A 22068-nucleotide genomic window follows, 5' to 3' on the forward strand; every position below is an offset into this window, starting at 1 on the left:
TCTTTTGTGGTTTTTCTTTTAGTTAAACCAGCCCCGGTGGTCGTCACTGTTAAGGTTATCGGTCTTCTGTTTTTATCTCCTTTCTTTCTTTGGAGTCTCTGAACTCTGATTTCTGATTGTTGGTTGACTGGACGGAGAAGAAAGCCGTTGTTGTTGTTATAGACTGAAAGTAAACTGGAGGATTATTTTCAGGAGTTCAGGACAGTTAAAAGCAGTGATGGTTGAATCTCCATTATGTTCCAGCAGGAATGTGGGTTTTTATATGAGATGATTCTTCTACAAAGCAGCACTTCCCATTAACTGCCAGTCTATAAACTCCCAGGTTGAGATGAAAGAAACCGATGAGCTGGTTAATGTCTCCATGATCCTCTCACACGTTACACTATCCTGCTGTTTGTCTTTATTGTCACGGTCGCATGTGAAACCTAAACGTTTGATTTCTTGTTTGTTTTTTTCCTTCACTTTTGCCTCCAGGACTGAAACATTAAAGTTTGGGGGAAGCAGCAACCTTTTTATGTGTTTGATTTATGTTATTTTATTAATAATATAAATCTGTAAACTAACTAAAGCTTAATTTCTCCCAAAAAAATGCCAAATTCTGTGTTTCCAATTAAACACTAATCACAGCTACCGCAACCTAAAACTAAAACAAAGAGTGAATATTGTTTGTGAATAGACGATCTCTGGCTCAGTGCATTTTGCTTCATATACATAGAGGAGTCTTGATTTTTTTAGAAAAAATGTGACAATGTTCAATAAAAATCCCCCAAAATCCTAATTACAGCTGCTGCTAATTTAAACAACAACAAAGAGTGAATAATGTACCAATAGACGATCTTTGGTATATGATGCATTTTGTAGTCATCTGAGTTGTGGAAAAAAAAATATTTTAAAAATTTCAATGAAATACTAATTACAGCTGCTTCTAATTTAAACAAAATGTTGTTTACCAAAATGTGACCATTTTAAATATATATTCAGTAAAATACTAATTAACAGATTAAATCATGTTATTCATAGATGATATTTGGCTTCAGTGCATTTGGTTCCATATCCGACGTTAAATAATAATACAAATAGATTTTTAAAAATCCAAATATTACAACTGCCGTGAATTTAAGTGACTCACCTTATCCAATAGACGATCTTTAGCTTAGTGCATTTTGTTCCATATCCAACGTAAAAAAATGAAAATGAAAAAAAATAAAAATGTAATGAAATAGAATGTAATAAAAAATAAATATATAAATATATATTTTTCTTTTTATTACATTCTATTTTATTACATTTTTATTTTTTTTCATTTTACAGCTGCCACAAACTTAGAATAGTGACTCGCGTTGTCTAATAGACGATCTTCAAATCAGTGCATTTGGTTCCATATCCAGCGTTAAATAATACAAATATTACAGCTTCCATGAATTCTCGGAGTGAATCACGTGGTCCAATAGACGATCTTCTGCTCCGGCGCTGACGTGCGTCGGTCCGTCACGTGACCCGGGAGGAATGCGAACAATGCAGCGGACTGTTCCAACTGTGAGCTGCTTTTTCTGCTCCAGAGTCTGAAGGGAAGAAGAAAATGGAGGCTGGTTTCATCACATCCACACGGTTCCTCCGTCTTCGCCGAACCACAACCGACACACGGGCTTAAAGGACACAAAGTCGCCTTTTTAAAACTGGGATTGGAACTCCTCCGGTCCTGACTTCTTCTTCTTCTTCTTCTTCTTCATGGTGAGGTGAGGCTTGTAGAGGGGGTGTTGAGGGGAGTGGTGGTCTGAACTTACTGCTGAGGGAAAAGTTCCGTCATGTGTGTGTGTGCGCGTGTGTGTGTTTGTGTGTGTTTGAGTGACAGAGTTTTTGGGTGTTTTCTTTACGGTTAACGGGACTTTAATATAAAGCTCCGTTGTTTCGTGCACGAGGAATGCTCTCGTGTTGCAGAGACAGTTTTGGGGGAAAAGTCCACGAGACGTTAAAAAACCCCCACAAAAAGAGAAACAGGGTTTTCCAACGGTTCTCACCTCCAGGGGCTAAGAACTACACAGGCACCATTTTGTAACGGTTTTTATTAAAAAACTGCTTTTTGTGGGAATAAACTTCTAAAAAAGTCTGTTTTTATACTAATTTAAAAGTAATGACAGTTAATGCAGATGTTGCCATGTTTGTGCAGAAGACCCCTCTTAATGTAGGGGCTCCAAAACTCCATGTTAGGGACCACACAGTTAAAATACAGCTTTAAATGTGCTTTTATTACAGAGTTTCTGCATGAAAGGAACATTTATTACAGCACAACTCTTCTCCATTAATACACACTTAATTTGTAATAACATACTTGTTTTAATGTATGTTTTTATACTATAACACTGTTATTGTTGGGCACTAATCAAGAGTCTAATTCCTCGTATGTGTAACGTAGTTAGTCATTAAACTGTTTATTATACTGATAACTTCACAGCAGTGACATGTGGTTAAAAACAGGCTTTAAAGAGCAATAAATTAACTTTATTTACTTGAAACATGTTGTATTTGGGATGAAACGTGTAAATAATACCAGGATGTAAGTACACGTAAAGTTTTTTTTAAAGCCTAAAGGCCTGCATATTTTGGCACTGACTCAACCATGTGTTCCATTCAGGTGTACTTCTACTACAAATACTACTACAACAAATACTACTACGACTACGACTCTCTCTGTTTGACACAGTTCATTTCTTCACTTTAATCTCTTTTAGTTCAGGTGTTTGGTTTTGTTAAGAACTCACAGCAGCAGCCAGATCACAACCCCCAGGTTGTTATATCTAGACTACATGTACTCATGTACTCATGTACACATGTACACATGTACACACTGTATATTACTATTGTAAACAGTATTACTACACAGAGGCTGTGGAGTTGCAGTCCAGCGGACGACACACAGATGTTAACAGATGTCGTGTCTGTTTAATCTGTGTGGTGTGTTTTTATTTTTATATAACCAGGAAGATAGAATGAAACAAAATATCAAATAATCAAACTTTTGTTTCTTGTTCTGTGGTGTTAAATGATTTAGACTGTAGAGGAACTTGTAGATTATACTTTAGTTTAACATTTCTCTTCTGTCATATTTCTCTTTTTGAGTCACCCTCTGGTCCTTATGTCTCGTTCATGACGAACTCATTATTTATTCATGAGCACATCTCTGGTAAACACAAGAGATTTAAAGTTCTGCTGTTGATTAAATCAACGAATCAATGAGTCATTTAAATAGAATCACGCTGGAATGTCTTTGGTCGACAGCCTTAAATGTTACCAAATATTAGAGCTCCAAGAGTTTTCTTGCAGCTGACTTGTGTTTCTGGGACACCTAGTGGCCGTTAGAGGAACTGCAGGTTGCATTGACTCATTCCTCCAACAAAGAGGTCGTGTTGTTGGTTTGTTTCTCTGCAGGATTACAGAAAAACTAGTGTCGTGATTTTTATGAAACTTTGTGGACGAGTTTAACACGAGACAAACTTAAACACTAAGTTTCAAAAGTGGTTGTAACAACTGAAAATATACCTTATGTTATATAGTTAAGATACTATGTAGTTATACGTTATCTTAATAATGACAATACGACATAAAGGAATAAATCTCCTATTCGCACGTGCAGCGGTGTCTGGTTCTGACTGTAACAGCAATATTTAAATACCACCAATGCAACAAAATATTAAATATTTCTTATATATTAAAAAATTGGTTTCAACTGATGGCAACCATAATGTTGAGCCCTGGAACCATTAAACCTGTGGAGAGGATCCCAATTATGACATCATTAGTTTTGGTAGAAAATCCAGACGAGGATCTGAAAACATCACTTCTTTACAGTAAAGTTGTCAAAACAAGTGGAACTATTTTGATCCACTTGCAGGTTTAGACTCTTGATGACACGTGAAGATGTGTTTTTATGAAGTTTTTTTGAAGTTTTTTTGAGCCTATTGTCAGGTTGCGAGCGGTCCATTGTGGGGTCAGAGGTTAAGTTGAGCAGAGATAAGGCTCAGGTATGTGTCGGGGGTTAAGTGTGGAGGTATGTTGTGAGTTGTAGTTTTCAGAGCGACGCACGTTTCATTTCTTGTAAACTTTAAAGACGTGCATCATCCGTGTATCTTGTTTGTTTTTTTGGTTTATTTTGGTCGGACTCGTCCCATGATTCACTGCTGCTGTGAGGCGACTTGTAGTTACTTGTGGAATGGAATGCTCATTGGTCGGACGCCCGAAGCGTCGCAGGAATGGAGGCAGGAGATGCCAGAGACGGGGCAACGCCACCCACCAACAACTTAAAACAAGATGTTTCCCTCTGCACAGCGAGATGTGTACACAGTGAGGGCTGTGTGCTTCTCAGAAACAGCCCCAAGGAGGGAAGTGTGCCAGGAAGGGGGGGGGGGGGGGGGGGGGGGGGGGGTAGTTCAAGGGCTGCTTATGTTTGGCTGCTTTGGTGCGACGGCCATGATATGGTCGGGATTTGTTAATAATGAGAATTTATTTGTAACTTGGTGAATTAGTGCAAAACCACATAAAATAACCAAACCAGTGTTCATTGTAATTCACTTTTTCCAATCTGTGGTATTACAGCAGACCAAAATCCTCTCGTTACATTCCCGTTTAAAAGCTCCGCGTTATGACCCATCAATTCATCGTTTTTTACAACTTAGTTTGTGGGAGAAATCACGTTTTATTTAACGTCAGTTTTAGCGTTTGGTTGACGTTCTGAACACTGAAACATCTGTGAGCTTCAGTCACTCATTTGCTATAAATAAGAAGCCGATCAGAGGCTTGAATCACAGTGGTACCAAGTTTAAAACACCTCAGTGTTGCAATAATATTCTAGTCGTGCAGAAATATACCCAAAAAGGTAACAGAACTGATTTCCGGGGTCGTTCATATGTCACGTGTTCAGCTGTCATCAGTCTACGTAACTTGATGGAGGAGTGAACCGTTTTAGTTCAGAACTACTATTTTACCTGCAACACATTTAAATACTTTTGGTTCCGGCCGGAACCCCCAAAAACAGAACTCCTCCCACTTTGTATCTCTGTACCACGGCAACGTGACACACTTGGCCCTGATTGGCTGGCAGAATTCCATTTAAGCAGCCTGATGTGGAGGAAAACGCCTTCGGCAGCATCAGTTCTGTGAATGTGACTCAAACTATCGTGTGAGTTTCTGTCTTTAAACACAACCAGATCAAAGAGAAGATGATTGCTGAACAAAATGGTTGGAATAGAAGACAAGACTTTAAAACCCCACGGCCGTGTCGAGACATGCCAGCAGAATCCTGTAAACAGTAAACATTGTAAACATGAGTTTATGGTCTCAATCTCTAGTTTCAAGTCTTCTTCAATACAGCATGATGTTCATCTAGTACATGATGGTTTCCAAATGTATTTCCAGATCACATTTAACTCTTTAACTCTTTAACTCTTTAACTCTGTGTTTTGTCAGGTGACTGTCGGTCTGAGGTGAATCAATCATGTCTTCATAGTTCCACTGAGGAGCTCAGATTGAATGTTTTTCACATGTTTAAATGAGACGTGTAGAATAATGTTTTTTATGAAATATCACAGATTTAAGCTTTTCTTTTGGATGCTTTTTCTGACGGAACCACACGATGTGTTCAAGGACCGTCGGAAAGATGACAATCCTGACAATGATGTCTGCTTCTGGCTCTGATAAACGGTGTAGTTTTGGCGATTTGTTTAAAGAAAACGTGCTCTTGAACGGGGTTCAGAGGGTGAAGCGAGCTTTGAGGGACTTCCATGGAATTGAGGGATAAGAGGCGAACGTGTCACCAAGATGAGACGCGAGTGTTTCCTCACGCGAGCCTCCCGACAGGAACACGTCATCCCGGCTGCCCCGCTGGAGAAAGTTCCTCCAGATAAGACACATGGTGTGAAACGTCCAACTCACCGGACACAGCGCTGGGGGGGGCATGTTATGACCCCCACATCGGCCCTCTCACAGGGGGTTTACCGATGACCACGCAGCACAAGTATGCAGGGGGGGGGGGGGCTTGTGCAATCGCTGCTATGCATTGATGGGGTTCGGAGGAGGGCGGGGGGGCAGGTGGTGTTTTATGACCCAGAACATTCCTGAATTCTGCTTGAAGAGATGCACCAGTCCTGAATCCAGGTTACCGGTTGTTACCAGGTTTCAAACTGCAAACATGTACCGAAAATCAAAGTTCATATTTTGACATGAAAGGGAAGGTAACGCCGAATAGAACTAGTCTTTAATAATAGATAACAGTGGCAACGTTTATTTCTAAAGCACATTTTGTACACAGCGGGGAGTTCAGTGTGCTTTAATGTGATGCAACCCTCTGAACATCCAGCAGCTTTGGGCCACAACAACCACGACTAGAAGTAGAGAGAACTAGAACATGTCTGTAGTGCAGAACAACAGTTATGACGTAAATCTTCTTCTTCGTCTTCGTCTTCTTCTTATGAGGGAAAGATAGATTCCTGGTTGGAAGGTTCTGACTCGATGCAGAAAACTCAATAATCTGACATTTTAAACTTCTCAACGTTATGATCGTCTGTAACAAGTCGGTGACACCGGGATGTCCGTTCCTTACTGCTGCCCCTGAACGCAACGTAATACACGTTCTAAACTGAATAGTTTTACTGTTTGTTGACTCTAACAGGAGGATTCATTTGAAGATAAGTCTGTATTCTTTAAAATAACAGCAGCTTGTTAAGTCACATGACTCAGAACATGCTGACGTGGTGTTTTTACTACGACGATGTTTTTACATTTATTTTCTTGTTGGTTCTCAAGATAATGCATATATGTTTTAATAATAGCAGATGGTCACAGTGAGTAAACTGAATTACGTATATATATTTTATTTGATGCATCGATAATGTTTTAAAAATCACATCGTAGCCGTCTAAATCGAGTCGTGAGGTACAAAGAGATTCCCACCCCTCATGTGAAGTGTCCTGCGCTTACTTTTTATCCTTAAAAAGACTAAATATAACCACAAACATCATGTCAGCCGTCCCCTCCGTGCTCTGACTCCTTCTCTTCCTCCACAGGCGGTGACGACCGGCAGCATCATGGTTTGGCTCCGCGGGGCCCTCGTGACCGGCTGCATCTCCTGGAATAAGCTGGAACCAGAGCCTTGAAAACACACAACATGGAACACCTGTAGTACCGCACCTTTACCTTCATCATCATCATCATCATCGTCATCGTCAGGAATCACAAAGAGAGACTCGGAGGAGGCTTCACTGTTTAGGGATCAGCCATATTGAAGAGGATCTTTGTGTTTCACTGAGGCCATGAGGCCCAAGACTTTCCCAGCGGCCCCGTACGTGGGCAACACCCGCCAGAGGCTCCAGGAGATCAAGGAGGGTCTGAAGCAGCCGGCCAAGCTGGTGAGCCAGGCCCTGCACGGTGGGGGGGGCAGCTCCCGGACCGCCGCCGCCGACTGCAAGAGCGGGAAGGACGCCGCCAGCCGGCAGCAGCAGCAGCCCCGGCCCCCGCAGAAGTTCAACAACTACCAGAATGCACTGCGGGAGATCCGCAGGTCCCTCATGCCCTTCGCCAACGAGTCGGGCCCGTCCTCCGGGTCAGGACACCAGGCCGGCGCCGGGGAGGTGAACCGGCAGATGCTGCAGGAGCTGGTCAACGCCGGCTGTGACCAGGTGAGAGAGAGAGTGTGTGTGTGTGTGTGTGTTTATGTTTATGCTAGCCTCGTGAAGAAAGAAGTCAGGTTTTAAATGCATCATAAAGAACTATTTCCTCGCCTGAGGCTTTTTAATCCTTCGTCATGTTACGGGTTCGTTCGGTGAAAACGGTCTCAGAAAAGTGCAGCATCCGTCGCACATTCTGGTGCTCATGACGGGACGATGACGCTCAGTTTTCACTCGCCGTTGAGAAGTCGGCGGGAAGTAAACGCGCCAGAGGACTACAGAATCCCGGCCTGCTGTCGTGTGCAACAGGCTCGGGGGTTTGGTCGTGCAGCTCTGAATTTGTCAGACACGACTGTCACAAATATTCACTGATAAAAACACTATTTGAAGTTTTGATGAGTTCGCCATTTTGTATCTTTTTATCCTCATCTCTTTTCTCTTTTACTGTTGATATCTATTAGGGAAGGAATTTACATTTTTGAGGATGTTTTAAACATTTTGAGGTCAAAGGTTAGGCCAAAGATGGCTGATGAAAACCTTTTATATATATATATATATATATATATATATATATATATATATATATATATATATATATATATATAGGTGTTCGTGCCTCCTTCAGTCTGGAATTCTTTTTTACGTAACGACGACCCAAAGATCTGAAATGTTAAATATCAGGTGGATTTCTTAACGCGCCTGTTTTAGGCGTTCTGCTCGAGGAATGCGAGGGCGACCATCAAACACCTCTGGAGGAGAGGAGAGGAGAGGAGAGGAGAGGAGAGGAGGTGAGAAGGGAAGAGAGGAGGAAGGAGAAGGGAAGAGAGGAGGAAGGTGAGGAGGGAAGAGAGTCCGCAGGAAGTGAGAGTCTCCTTTATTCTCACCGTTAATCACGGGTCACTGCACTTCACTTTAAATCCAAAACCTGTTTATTCTCCCGTATTTACAGCTTCTACGTTTTGCATGTTTTTCACATTGTGAAACGGCTTCGATGCAAAAACACATCTGATTGTTTGTTTGTTTATTTGGACGTACAGTATATAAAAACTACTTTTTAAACAAGTTTAGAACATTGTGCAGGGGAAGTCAGAAGTCAGAGCTGGCTGATGAAATCACCTCTAGATCTCAGTAGTCCTACTTAAAAAAGGAGATAAATGAGGAAACGTCACTATAAAGTAAATCCTCACTGATTTTAGACACCGAAGCTCCTCCGGTACGTTTCAAACATCCGTCAAAGACGACAGAAGAAACTCAGACGGCAGCCACTTCCTCGGCCTCGATGCCGGCCGGTCGGCCTCCGTTGCTTCCACCGCGTGAGATGAACGGACCCGAGCGGAGCAGGTCGATGCAGACAGGAAGTGAACATTCAATGGTCAGCAGGGTGGAACCGTTCCTCCTGCTGCAGGCCAGTCGCCACCCAACATGTCACCTGTCCTCCTCCTCCTCTTCCTCCTCCTCTTCCTCCGGTTCTCCGTCGATTTGTTCTGAAGAGTCAGACGGACAAGAGACAGAGGGACATTCCTACACATGATGATTAATTGTTTACAGTGAATGAATGAAGTCAATAATGGTGAAAGAATCCAATACTTTACACTACATCAACTTAAAAAGCCACAACGTGACTCTTGTGCTTTTAAATTCAACTCAACTTTATTTACAAAGCACTTTTTATACAATCATGCAGCCCAAAGGGGCTTCACAGAGCTAGATTAAAACAGAGTTAAAAAAGGAAAATAACAAATTATTTTGCAAGACTACAAAATAAAATGTAAAAAAAGAAATAGAAGTGATAAAAAGACTTAAAAACTAAAGGCTTTTATATACGTATATATATTATTTTATTATATGAATTTAGAAAAATATATAAATTAAATTTAGAAAAAAATATATATATACGTGAACGTGATATATTATAACAACAACAACAACAACAACAACAACAACAACAACAACAACAACAACAACAACAACAACAACAACAACAACAACAACAACAACAACAACAACAACAACAACAACAACAACAACAACAACAACAACAACAACAACAACAACAACAACAACAACAACAACAACAACAACAACAACAACAACAACAACAACAACAACAACAACAACAACAACAACAACAACAACAACAACAACAACAACAACGCGGTGCAAGACGGCGATCCGCTCCCCATGAAGATACAAGCGGCTTTTTCTAAGCGAAGGAAAACACTAAAATTCTTAGTTTCAGGTGATTATACACGATTAAAACATAGTTATGAATATCATATTCAATATCAGCCAATAAATCCAGTGTGATGGATATAGATCACTACTATGCTAAAGTGTTGAATACACACCTCTTGACTCTTCTCTCATCGCTTCACACACGCGTGGTTTTACTGATGTGTGTGTATTTATTTACTGGTCCTCAGCCTCCGGTTTCAGGACACCAATCTGAATATTTGATTCATTTTAAACATTCCTGAGCTGCGTGCTTGAACGCCCCTCACCCAATATTTCTCCCTCAACTTCTTCTATAAGCAAACTCTATTCGTTCAGCTCTTCTCTATTATCAGCTAACATCTTCCTCATCGTCTTCCTCCTCTCCGTCTTCTCCGGCTGCAAATCACAGAGCAATGCTGCTTGTTACATAACAACCTCTTTCTTTTTTTTATGGCTTCTTTAAAGGGAGGAAATGTTTTGGAGGGGGCGGGCGAGGGTGTGGGGGGAGGAAGGGAAGGAAGGAAGGGAAGGAGGGGTGCGCCCAGACCTTCTACTGTACGTACAGGACAGAACGTCTCTAACGATGAGGAAGGATCCATGCGTTAGTGGTTCCTGACTTTCCTCTGATCACTGTTATCAGTTCTTTAGGAACTTCCTCTGAAGAAGTCAGAAGAGGAGGAGGAGGAGGAGGAGGAGGAGGAGGAGGAGGAGGAGGAGGAGGAGGAGGAGGAGGAGGAGGAGGAGGAGGAGGAGGAGGAGGAGGTTTTTATGTCTCTCTGTGTGGAAACGATGCAGAAACTTCCTTCATACGAGTTTGAGTTCCTCATGCCGGACTGAGTTTCAGATTCTGAGAAGAGACAACGAATATCCTCCAAAATAAACAAGGTGTGTGTGTGTGTGTGTGTGTGTGTGTGTGTGTGTGTGTGTGTGTGTGTGTGTGTGGGGAGTTTGTAGGCGTGTGATTATGAGTCTGAGATCTTTATGACAATAGTACGAATAGAGAGGGAGGGAGAGAGAGAGACTTCCTGGGCTGAGGAATGTGAGCGAGAAACATCTGTCACCATGGCAGTCAGGGTCACTAGGCCCGCCTCCACACACACACACACACACACACACACACACACACACACACACACACACACACACACACACACACACACACACACACACACACACACACACACACACACACACACACACACACACACACACACACACACACACACACACACGATCGATCCAAGAGAGGACGCGTGAACAATAGAAAGCATTGTTACTGTGTTTTAATACAACTTTCTGTCTCGGAGATGTTTCATTTTTTTCTTCAAAGCTGCAGATTAAGATCGTTTCACTGATATTCGTTGTTGTTAATCTATAAAATGATATTCCAGTGTTTGCTGCGTAGGATTGTTACCAACACAAGTCGTCCAAATATTTACAATAACTCCAGAGTTAAAGTTCAAAAGTCTAAATGTATTTAATAAAGACGGATGTAATAAGATGTTTTTATCTAACGAAATATTCAGCTTCAATCCACATTTATTCAAGTTTAGCCTCAATAGAAGCTTCTAATGTAGAAGTACATTCAGTAGCCCTCATAGTAATACACAGTATTACATCGTCTGACTGTCGCTTGGTTTAGTCTGCGTGGACTCGTGTGTCTGACGTTACAATGAAGTGAGTGAGCAGCTTTCATTCTTCACTCTTAAACGGTTTCTCAACATGTTTACAACCAGCGACACATGGAGACGTGTGAACACTTCTCACCTTCAGCTGCACCTCGGCCTGGTTGGTACCTTTAAACACTCAGAAGTACCTCATTACCGTCTGACTGCAGACCTTCGGCTCTAATCCTTTTAGCTCCACACCGTCTCATCCAATGAAGGCAGAAATGCTCCAAAATACCTCATGTTGCTTCATATTAATATTTTACATTACTAGCTTTTGTGTCATTAAAGCAAATAAGACATTAAAAGCAGGAGGAAAGACGAGGTAGAAGGACATAATGTGACATTACTGGGCGTCTCTCTACTGGCTCCTCAGGAATGCAACACACACACACACACACAGGAAACTGAGTATAAACAGTGGTGTGTGTGTGTGGATGGTCAGTCTTGGGCTTGTGTGTGTGTGGATGCAATGGGAGGGGTTGACAGCAGGTGTGTGCGCGCTGTATTTACACCTATGTAGACTCACTGTGATGGACACACACACACACACACACACACACTTCAGAGGGCGTAGAGAGAGTGTGTATGTGTGTGTGGTATTTCCTGGCTGTGCCCACTGTTGCTGCGTGGTCCGACTTTTAAACCGTTCATGTTTAACAGCTGGTCAGCGTCAGTCCAGTAATAAGTTGAGGAAGTTGCTGAATGCATTTTATTTGACCGTGTTGCTGTGACTCGAGGTTCCTCTGAGTGATTTACAATCAGCAGCACTTTGTATTCCTCGTAAAGGTTCAACAGCAGCAACGATGTGCTCGGGTCTCCTGCTGTTTGTTCTACGTCTGGCAGCAGTCCTGAATGTGGTTTGAAGGACTTTCTGGTGGCAGAGCAGCAGAGAGGCCGTCGCAGTAAATCCTAATTAAGCACCAGTTCTCTAATATCGATGGTGTAGAACTACAGCTATAAGATACTGACGATTGCTTATGATCATCATTATCCTGAAGTCACTGGAGGAACCAGCTAGTGGCTTAAAGAAGACGACTGTGAGTGACGATGTGATCATAGTATCAGGAGGCGTTCAGGTTAAATGAACACCGGAAGAGGAATGATCGGCGTAGTTAAAGGAATGCTCCGCATGTCTCCTCCCTCACATTTCTGCCGCTTCGTCGCCGGCGTACATTACACAGCAGCCGACCAACATTTCTCACATCGGTGACCTACATAGCTGAGCGCTGCTACAGCGAGCCACCTGTTGGAGCCAACGCATGAGTGTGTGTGTGTGTGTGTGTGTGTGTGTGTGTGTGTGTGTGTGAGAGTGAGGAGGGAAGTAATTAAATAAAATAGTTTTAATTCAATCTGCAGAGATCTTAAAGGGACGATGTGGAAGCTGCTTTTATTTACTTTGTGGGTTTCATGAGATACTTAGTCGGTATCTGTTGTGTATAATGTATATTACATTTTGAATATTTACACCACTTTACCTCGTCGTTGGATGGGAAAGACGCTGACTATGCCCTCTTTAAAGACTCTGAAGAGACTGAACTATTTCTTAATACTGTTTCTTAAAAGAATATTTCTATTCTACTTTTATTTCTGTGAGTTCTTGTGTTTAGACGCTAAGAAATTCAAAGTCACGGCTCATTTGTTAAATGTAAATAAAGAGTAAAGAACGTGTCAATAAGTGTCTTCACGTCTCTGTTGTTGCTCAGGAGATGGCGGTGCGGGCGCTGAAGCAGACAGGAAGTAGAAACATTGAAGCGGCTCTCGAGTACATCAGTAAAATGGGTTACCTCGACCCGCGCAATGAGCTCATCGTCCGCGTCATCAAGCAGACTTCACCAGGTATGAAAACACTTTATCTTCACTTCACACATCTACTTCAGTTACTGGGCTTATTTTCACATGTATAATAATACAATTTCACAATACTATAAAGAACACAACATTAATATACATTAGATATGACTGCGTAACATTTAACAAGATATAATGTGAGGAGATGTTTGTGTGTAAGTGTGTGTGTAAAGAGGATATTGGTTCATAGACCTGCATTAACTCCTAAACGATAGTAATGCTACGAGTCCTTATCAGTGAAACAACTATAGATATAAAATAAAACCTGAAACAAGGAATACATGGACACTAATTCACAAGGAAAGCAAATACAAAACAGCAATTAATTAGTCTTTTAAGATCTTGTTCCTTGTTTTTTAGGAAAAGCGGTCATGCCAAACCCGATGGACCACCGGCCCTCGTTAGAGGCTCCAGGTGAGGCAGGTGTGATGCCTCAGTACCACCAGATGGGGGCTCCCATGTACGAGGGGCCCGGTGGATACGGCCCCGAGGGTGAGATGCCCAGACCTTACATGAGCGCCCCCCCCGTGATGAACTACATGATGCCCCCGTCCGGTGCGGCGCAGGGCCCGGCCATGGGAAACCCGATGGGTCGGCCCCCCAGCATGGGCGCCTATCCGCCGGTGATGGCCGCCCAGAGCAACCCGGCTAACGCCATGTACCCGCCGGGGGCCCAGCAGAAGGGCTACCCTTCTATGGAGCAGCACGGACCCATGATGAGCTACACCGTCCCCGGCCAGCCGCTGCAGCAGCTCCAGCCTCAGCCGCCAGGGGGCCCCGTCCCGGGCCCCCACTACGACTACGGCCACGCCCGGCCGCACATGATGGAGCCGGCCGGCTACGGAGTCAAGAGGACCGCCTCCTTCCAGAACAAGATGGCGCCGCCCATGGGCCAGAGCGTTCCTGGAGGAGGAGGAGGAGGAGGGTACCCGGTTAACCTGTACCTGCCGCCTCACTCCCACCCGCGCCAGGCCAGCCCCACCTCCCACCAGGTCCACATGATGTCCCGCTCTCCGGGCGACTTCTCCGACATGCCGCAGGGCTTGATGACGCCCTCCAGGGCCAGCCTCAACCTGGACCTGTACGAGCACCACTGGGCGGGGCCTCCGGGTGCCGACGGTGCGCCTCAAGCCAGGCAGCCCCAGGGCCCCTTCAGGGGGGAGGTGCGTATCCCCAGCAGGACCAACTCCTTCAACAGTCGCTCCGCGGGGCCCAATGGCGTCCGGCCTGCGATGGCTGCGCCGCCGCCCACAGCTGGCAAACAGGACCCCTCCCTGGGCCCTCCGAACACCATCACGGCAGTGACGTCCCCGCCCATCCAACAGCCGGTCAAGAGCATCCGCGTGATGAGGCCGGAGCCCAAGACGGCCGTGGGGCCGTGTCACCCCAGCTGGATGACGGCTCAGGCCCAGGACGCCGCGGAGGCTCTGGCCTACATGCCGGAGGAGACCTACTCCCATGAGCCGGCGCAGGAGCAGCGCTGCCCGCCGCCGCCTTACCCCAAAAACCTGCTCATGGAGGAAGGAGCCGGGGTCATGTGCGGAGCCCAGGACCTCGGCTCGGCGGCCAGAAGCAGCGGCGGGAGCGCGAAGGCCGAGGAGAGCCAGCAGGTGAAGGAGAAGACGAAGACGGGCAAAGGGGAGAAGACGGTGAAGGACAAGAAGCAGATCCAGACGTCGCCCGTCCCCGTGAGGAAGAACGGACGAGACGAGGAGAAGAGGGAGTCGCGCATCAAGACCTACTCGCCCTTCGCTTTCAAGTTCTACATGGAGCAGCACATAGAGAACGTGATGAAGACCCACCAGCAGAAACTGAACCGCAGGCTTCAGCTGGAGCAAGAGATGTCCAAGGTGAGACCAGCCAGGAAGCAGCGAGACGACGGTGACGTTTGAGTCTTAAGCGTCTTCATTAATGAACGTGACCTCTGTGTTTTGATGCCCTGCATATCCTGTAATTTGCATCGGTGTTGCTATTGTATGGAGCTTTTTTAAACAACGTAATTTGAATGTTTGGCTTCACTGCAGAGCATCTTTAAATAGGAACGAACGGAGCACACCAGTGGTGATTAAAATCAGAATCAGGTTTCACATGAGAAGAATTTGCCGTACGATAAACGTAGTAAGAGAACAGCCACGAACAATTATCTTTCACTGTCGATCAATAGTTGTTTGACTCTAAAATAACAATTGTGAAAAATCGGTGTTTCCCAAACTCCAAGATGACGTCCTCGAATATCTTGTTTTGTCATAAAGGAAGAACTGTTACTAATGTGCAATTATGTCCAGAGATGATATTCCAAAAGATGTTCATGTAACTCATGTGGAGACTTTATGTTCGTGTCTGTCGGCCGAGATGTACGTCGGTTTTGTTTTTTTAGTTTTAGTGTATTTCAGTGAAATCTAAACATTAACAGTCGATCTCATTATTTTAATTTAAAACCAACAGAATGTATTCTTTGTTATCAGATTAAATGTTCTATGTCTTATCAGAACGTTCAGGCTCCATCATGTGGCTCAAAAGCGTACTGCAGATAAAAACTTTCAATTAAATAAATTAAAGACTAATTCTGCTCATTTATTTGGCGACCCTCATAAACATCTCCTGTGACCCTCTTGCAGGTCTCGACCCAGTGTTTGATGAACGACAGCAGAAAACAAATACTTAGTGTTGACTATTTTAATTAAAGCAGCTAAATCAACGTTCTATAAATGAAATAATAAGATTAGCAGGAAATTGTTCACTTTGAAGATTATTCTTAACTTTGGGTTTCTGGAAGTTTCCTTTCGCAGCACATTGAAAGCTCATATCTGTGTTTAGGTTGACAATCAATGAAGAAAACTCACCAACACACTCTATGAACGGTCAGTAATGTATAAATAATGTGTAGTTAGTGGACTGAAACCTGAAACGCTGCTTTAAATGTGTTGTACTGTGCCGTGATGTCCAAGAGGTTTGTCATCCGGAGAATTCTCCCTCAGGGCTTTAGTCTGAGTCACTCGCTCTTGTGTCTAGTTGCCCTGAGACATGACTTTGGCTTCTGCCCTTTGACCTGCTTTAAAGTGGTCGAAAGGCTTTTTTTAGAGAAGATACCGCAGATAGTTCTGTTACAGAAACAGTTCAAATTGACAGCAAAGCTCAGGGTCACATTCCTACGTCACCACCGATCACACCAGTAAATTTAACTTGTTTTTCAAGTGGTTTGTTTTATCACATACTTGTGTTCCGTCCCAGGCCGGCCTGTCTGAAGCAGAGCAGGAGCAGATGAGGAAGATGCTGAACCAGAAGGAGTCCAACTACAACCGGCTACGCCGAGCCAAGATGGACAAGTCCATGTTTGTCAAGATCAAGACGTTGGGCATCGGGGCCTTCGGTGAAGTGTGTCTCACGCGTAAAGTGGACCTGGGAGCTCTCTATGCCATGAAAACACTGCGCAAGAAGGACGTCCTCAACCGCAACCAGGTGAGTTAGTTCACTGTTGTTCATGTGTGAAGAAGTTTGTACCAGTTACATCGAGGCATTCATCACTTTTTACCATGTCTGTTCTAGAGGTGTAGATGTATTCACAGTCTGGTATGTGCCTTGGTTTGTGGGTCACGGTTCGGTACGCACCTCAGTTTTTGGGGTCATGGTTCGGTACCTACCTCGGCTTTTGGGTTCGAGGTTAGTTATGTACCTCGGTTTTTGGGTCACGGTTTGGGACGTTCTTCTGTTTTTAGGTCACAGTACGGTACGTACCTCGTTTGTGGGTCCCGGTTAGATACGTAGTTTGGTTTTTGGGTCACGGTTCTGTACGTACTTCTGTTTTTTAGGTCACGGTTTGCAGATACCTGGATCTTTGGGTCACTGTTCGGTACTCGCCTCAGTTTTTTGGGGGTCAGGGTTTGGTACGTACCTCGCTTTTTGGGTCGAGCTTCGGCACATATTTCAGTTTCTGGGTCACGGTTCAACACATACTTTGAGGGTCACAGTCCGGCATGGACCTCGTTTTTGAATCATGGTTTGCTACGTTTTCGGCACAATAGGGAAGAAAATTTCACCTTTTTTTGTTCATTTAATTTGGAAAGTTATTAACATTCAAGAGTTGCTCATCAGCCAAAAATCTTACTTTGACAGTTAAGGTACTTAAATACAGGCACGAATCAATAACAGAAATAAGACCGAACACAACAGCGATACTCCGTAGCATTGCTTACTTTGTTCTGTTACCGGTCTGTTTTTTGTTTCTGGTGGAGCGGTCGTAAAGTAAATGTTTGAAGTGTATCCACGGATAAACCAGTTAAACTGTCAGCGTTTAGTTAACTGGGCTAAACCTACTGGTGTGCTGCCAAAACTTTCTTGCGTTCCAGAATTCCTGAACCAAACCGAACGTCTGGCACAGAACGGTTTAAAACAAACGCATCGTTGCATTGTGTTCGTATTAAACGTTGTACTCCGTCTTGGTGCAGGTGGCCCACGTGAAAGCGGAGCGCGACATCCTGGCGGAGGCCGACAACGAGTGGGTGGTGCGCCTCTACTACTCCTTCCAGGACCGCGACAGCCTCTACTTCGTCATGGACTACATCCCCGGCGGAGACATGATGAGCCTGCTCATCCGGATGGGCATCTTCCCCGAGCCTCTGGCGCGCTTCTACGTGGCGGAGCTGACGCTGGCCATCGAGAGCGTCCACAAGATGGGCTTCATCCACCGCGACATCAAGCCCGACAACATCCTCATCGACCTGGACGGACACATCAAGCTGACGGACTTCGGCCTGTGCACGGGCTTCCGCTGGACGCACAACTCCAAGTACTACCAGAAGGGTGAGGCGGTTTGATTAATATCTTCGGTCCAGCTCACCCAGACATTGTATGTTTCTTCCTGCGTTACGGTCTAACAACATGGTCCCCCTCTTCTCCTGCCTCCAGGGAGCCACGTGAGACAGGACAGCATGGAGCCCAGCGACTTCTGGGACGACGTGTCCAACTGTCGCTGCGGCGATCGGCTGATGTCGCTGGAGCAGAGCGCCAACCGGCAGCACCAGCGCTGCCTGGCTCACTCTCTGGTGGGAACGCCCAACTACATCGCACCCGAGGTGCTGCTGCGCAAAGGTGGGGCGAGGTTCAGCAGAGACGGTGTCTGAAATAAAGTGTCTGTCGGCTGGAGTTCAGATTCAAAGGCAGCCAATCGGGAGCCGGTTTCACAGCGTCACTGTTTCTATTCGCTCGTGTTCGTATCAGAGAGCAGAGATGAAGTTAGAAGATGTTGCAGAATGTTCTGTGAAAACGCTTCTTTGGTCTTTGCATTTTCCACATGATCATTTCAGACATTGTGGTACATAGTTGTTTGTTTGATTTGGCCTCATTTCTTTACTTTGAAATTTTGAAATTCAAAGTAAAGACATTTGAATTTAATATTTTGAAATTTGAATTTCAAAGTTAAGCAAAAAAGGTAAAAAGTTCCCAGTGACAAATATATGTTTTTATTTTAGGTATTTAGTTTAGTTTAATTTGATCCTGCATACCCGGGTTTCTCTCCATTTGTAACTTATGTCCCAATTCTGATTGTTAAAAAACTGTAAATATGTTTTAAACCACTGTACGCTGTAGTATATTCTGCTTACCCATCACTGCCATTATGAATCCAAATATAGATATAAAAATAACTAGCTTTGTAAATTACCCCAAACATGTTGTTTAGGTTTGATTGAACCACCTCTGCCTCCACTAGATGGCGCCCTGAAGCCTTTATTTAAAGTTCACCGTCATCAGGAGTGTTGTTGTGAATCAGACATCACGGTGTAACAACTGCTACCCTGCAGTACTCGAGCAGCAGAGTTCATCAATACTTGGACTCATTTTTGTTGTCTGTAGTAAATAATGAATAAGACATTAACTCTAATGTTTTATAACAGTAGAAACTGTAGCCCAGGGTTTTGTCTTCCGTTTCATTTTAAATCAATGCGCTGATGTTTAGTAAATGTGTGTCTGTGCAAATACATATAATGGAGGATTAGTGCTGACTGGTATGTGTGTGTTGTGCAGGTTACACCCAGCTGTGTGACTGGTGGAGCGTTGGAGTGATCCTGTTTGAGATGCTGGTGGGACAGCCGCCCTTCCTGGCCTCCACGCCCACCGAGACTCAGATTAAGGTCAGTGAAGAAGAACGACGTCCCTGCTTTGATTTAGAATGACGGCTACTTTGCCTGTTTGTGTGATTGTGACACACAACAGAGAATCCAACAGATAATAAATGTTGACGTCCCTGCAGCTGTGGTGACCTCTTTGTGCGTCTGCAGGTCATTAACTGGGAGAGCACGCTGCAGGTTCCCGCTCAGGTCAAACTGAGCCCCGAGGCCGTCGACATCATCGGCCGTCTCTGCTGCTCCGCGGAGGACCGGCTGGGAGCCAACGGCGCCGGCGAGATCAAGGCCCACCCGTTCTTCGTCCAGATGGACTTCTCCAGCAACCTGCGGCAGCAGCCGGCGCCCTACCGGCCCAAGATCGCCCACCCGATGGACACGTCCAACTTCGACCCCGTGGAGGAGGAGGGCGGCCCCGGGGCCTGGAGCGACAGCGGCGACAGCACCCGGGCGCTGGACACACTCTGCTCGCCGCACGGGAAGCACCCGGAGCACGCCTTCTACGAGTTCACCTTCCGCAGGTTCTTCGACGACAACGGATGCCCCTTCCGCTACCCGAAACCGCTCGAGGCCAGCGCCGGCCCGGACGAGGAGAACGACGAACACGAGGAGGAGGAAGAAGAAGAGGACGACGACGACGACGATGAAGAGGAGGAGGGCGAGCAGGGGGAGGGGTGCGAGCCGGTGTATGTGTAGAGCCGCAGACTGAGCGGCGTGCGACTATCACAGGTGTTCTTGAGTTGGATTGATGAACGTTGCCCCCCCCCCCCCCCCCCTCCCCCCTTCGTGGAATCTATAGCGCGTCCACAAACACAAACCTCCTCTGATCCGGGACCAAGAGACCACATTCTGTGTGAAGAAGAGCCAAAGCGTTCAGGTTGAAGGAGTATTTCTTGGGAATGTAAGATTGTTTTCTGGTCCCATTCCTTTTCCGACCTTCGTGTCTTAAACGGACGACTGGAGCGCTGCTCTCCTGACCGGACTGGAACACGATTCCACAGGAAGAGGAGGAGACTGAACGAGCGACACGCCTCTTTTCACAGCTGCTGCAAAAATAAGCTACAAAGACACTTTGCATGCACGTGCACGCACACTCACGTATTCAGTCACACAGGGTTAGGGTTGGGGTTGGGGGGGGGGTGGGCGTCTCTGCAGGTTCAATTTCAGCGTCCGTGTTTCAAGAAGTTGTCTCGACGAACACATTCTCCCTGAGGAAGAGTTCGCCGTGCTTCTTTGTGGCGTGAGAGAGAACGCGTCACCTTTTTTTTGGCAGCATAAAAACCAAAAAGAATCAAATGAACCTTTTCTATCCACAGCTGCCTCATCTGTGCCAACTGTTGTTCAGCGTAACGTCTTCTTTCCTCGTCGCTGTTACAAATATTCAATACAGGAAGACACAATTAAATACATTAAAATGTGCTTAAGAGGCAATAAAACAATACCAGAAAGGTTAGAGATGAAGAGAAGCAGCAGATGTTTCTGATCCTTTATGATGACGAACCATTTCAAATCCTACAAGAAGGAGTTCTGGTGAGTCTCTCGATTCTGTTTTTATTGGGATCAAAGTAGCGTTTATTGAGCCCGACATGCGCTGAATCTCCCGTTATCAATCACCGGAACAATGGAGCAAGAAAGCAAGAAAGTAAATGTTCTCACGTTGAAGTTCTACTTCTTGAGAACTCGTTTAGTTTTTAAGAAGAGAACCGACGGACGGAGCGAAACCTTATTTAAAATAAGTAAAGAGGAACCAGAACCTGAACCCCGTCGGGTCGGATGGTGCTGAGTTGGTTTCTGACTGAGAATCAAAGCTCCAAAACACACACACACACACACACACACACACACACACACACACACACACACACACACACACACACACACACACACACCAAGATGCACAATTTTACAGCTATTTTGCAAAGATGAGTTGTAACTGAAGCGGCCTCGTCTTCATCGTCTGGAGGCAGTCATGACAAAAGTTCTTGTGATAGTTTGACTACGTGCAATACAAAAAAACCCATTAAATATAGTTTATAAACACTTAATATCATTTGTTTTGAACGTTTTTTTTTCGTACTGAAATGTACAAATATATTGGTTTATATATATATTTTTCTTTTTTTTCCAGTTACAACATGCTGCTTATTATCGTGGTTAATATTATTTACATTATTATTATTATTATTATTATTATATGACCTGTTTTTTCCTTTTGTTGTGGCTTAAACGTGTTGCTTTGTGAGTGTGTTGGGTTTTGAAAGTAATGTGCCTTTAAGGAGACGATGATGATGAAGATGAGGATGATGATGAGGATGATGAAGATGATCAGTGTTAGAACATGGATGGTTGAGACTCTTCACCTCCTGCGGGCCGGGCTGGTCCTGGACGCCGGAGAGGAAGAGGAGGAAATAGATGAAGATCTTTCTCTATTGTAAAATGGTTCAACAAAGAGTTATTGTTTGGTGCATTGTCTTTATTTATCCCTAATGACCACATGTTTGAGTGTCACGTTTGTCACCTTGTTGCTTATTGACAATCAATAACTGAACACCGAACTGTTCC

The 22068-nt window shown here is 44.6% G+C and overlaps 1 protein-coding gene across 1 annotated transcript; it reads left to right on the top strand.

Annotated features, from left to right (window-relative positions):
* The first annotated feature begins 1561 nt into the window (after positions 1-1561).
* On the top strand, positions 1562-20610 carry lats2 (large tumor suppressor kinase 2). The gene is made up of 9 exons (XM_079170622.1): positions 1562-1731; positions 7056-7667; positions 13243-13375; positions 13748-15237; positions 16619-16846; positions 17833-18187; positions 18293-18475; positions 19409-19515; positions 19663-20610. The coding sequence occupies exons 2-9, from the start codon at positions 7302-7304 to the stop codon at positions 20200-20202; spliced, it is 3402 nt and encodes a 1133-aa protein (XP_079026748.1). The 5' UTR covers positions 1562-1731; positions 7056-7301; the 3' UTR covers positions 20203-20610.
* The last annotated feature ends 1458 nt before the right edge of the window (positions 20611-22068 follow it).

This window comes from Pholis gunnellus, assembly GCF_910591455.1.
Source record: "Pholis gunnellus genome assembly, chromosome: 12".
Classification (NCBI taxonomy): Eukaryota; Metazoa; Chordata; class Actinopteri; order Perciformes; family Pholidae; genus Pholis; species Pholis gunnellus.

What these genes read in the sequence shown, in the direction of transcription:
- lats2 (XM_079170622.1), top strand. Translation starts at nt 7,302, where the DNA reads ATGAGGCCCAAGACTTTCCCAGCGGCCCCGTACGTGGGCAACACCCGC. An exon ending in TCAACGCCGGCTGTGACCAG is followed by an intron (nt 7,668 to 13,242) that starts GTGAGAGAGAGA and finishes GTTGTTGCTCAG; the next exon opens with GAGATGGCGGTGCGGGCGCT. An exon ending in CGAGGTGCTGCTGCGCAAAG is followed by an intron (nt 18,476 to 19,408) that starts GTGGGGCGAGGT and finishes TGTGTTGTGCAG; the next exon opens with GTTACACCCAGCTGTGTGAC.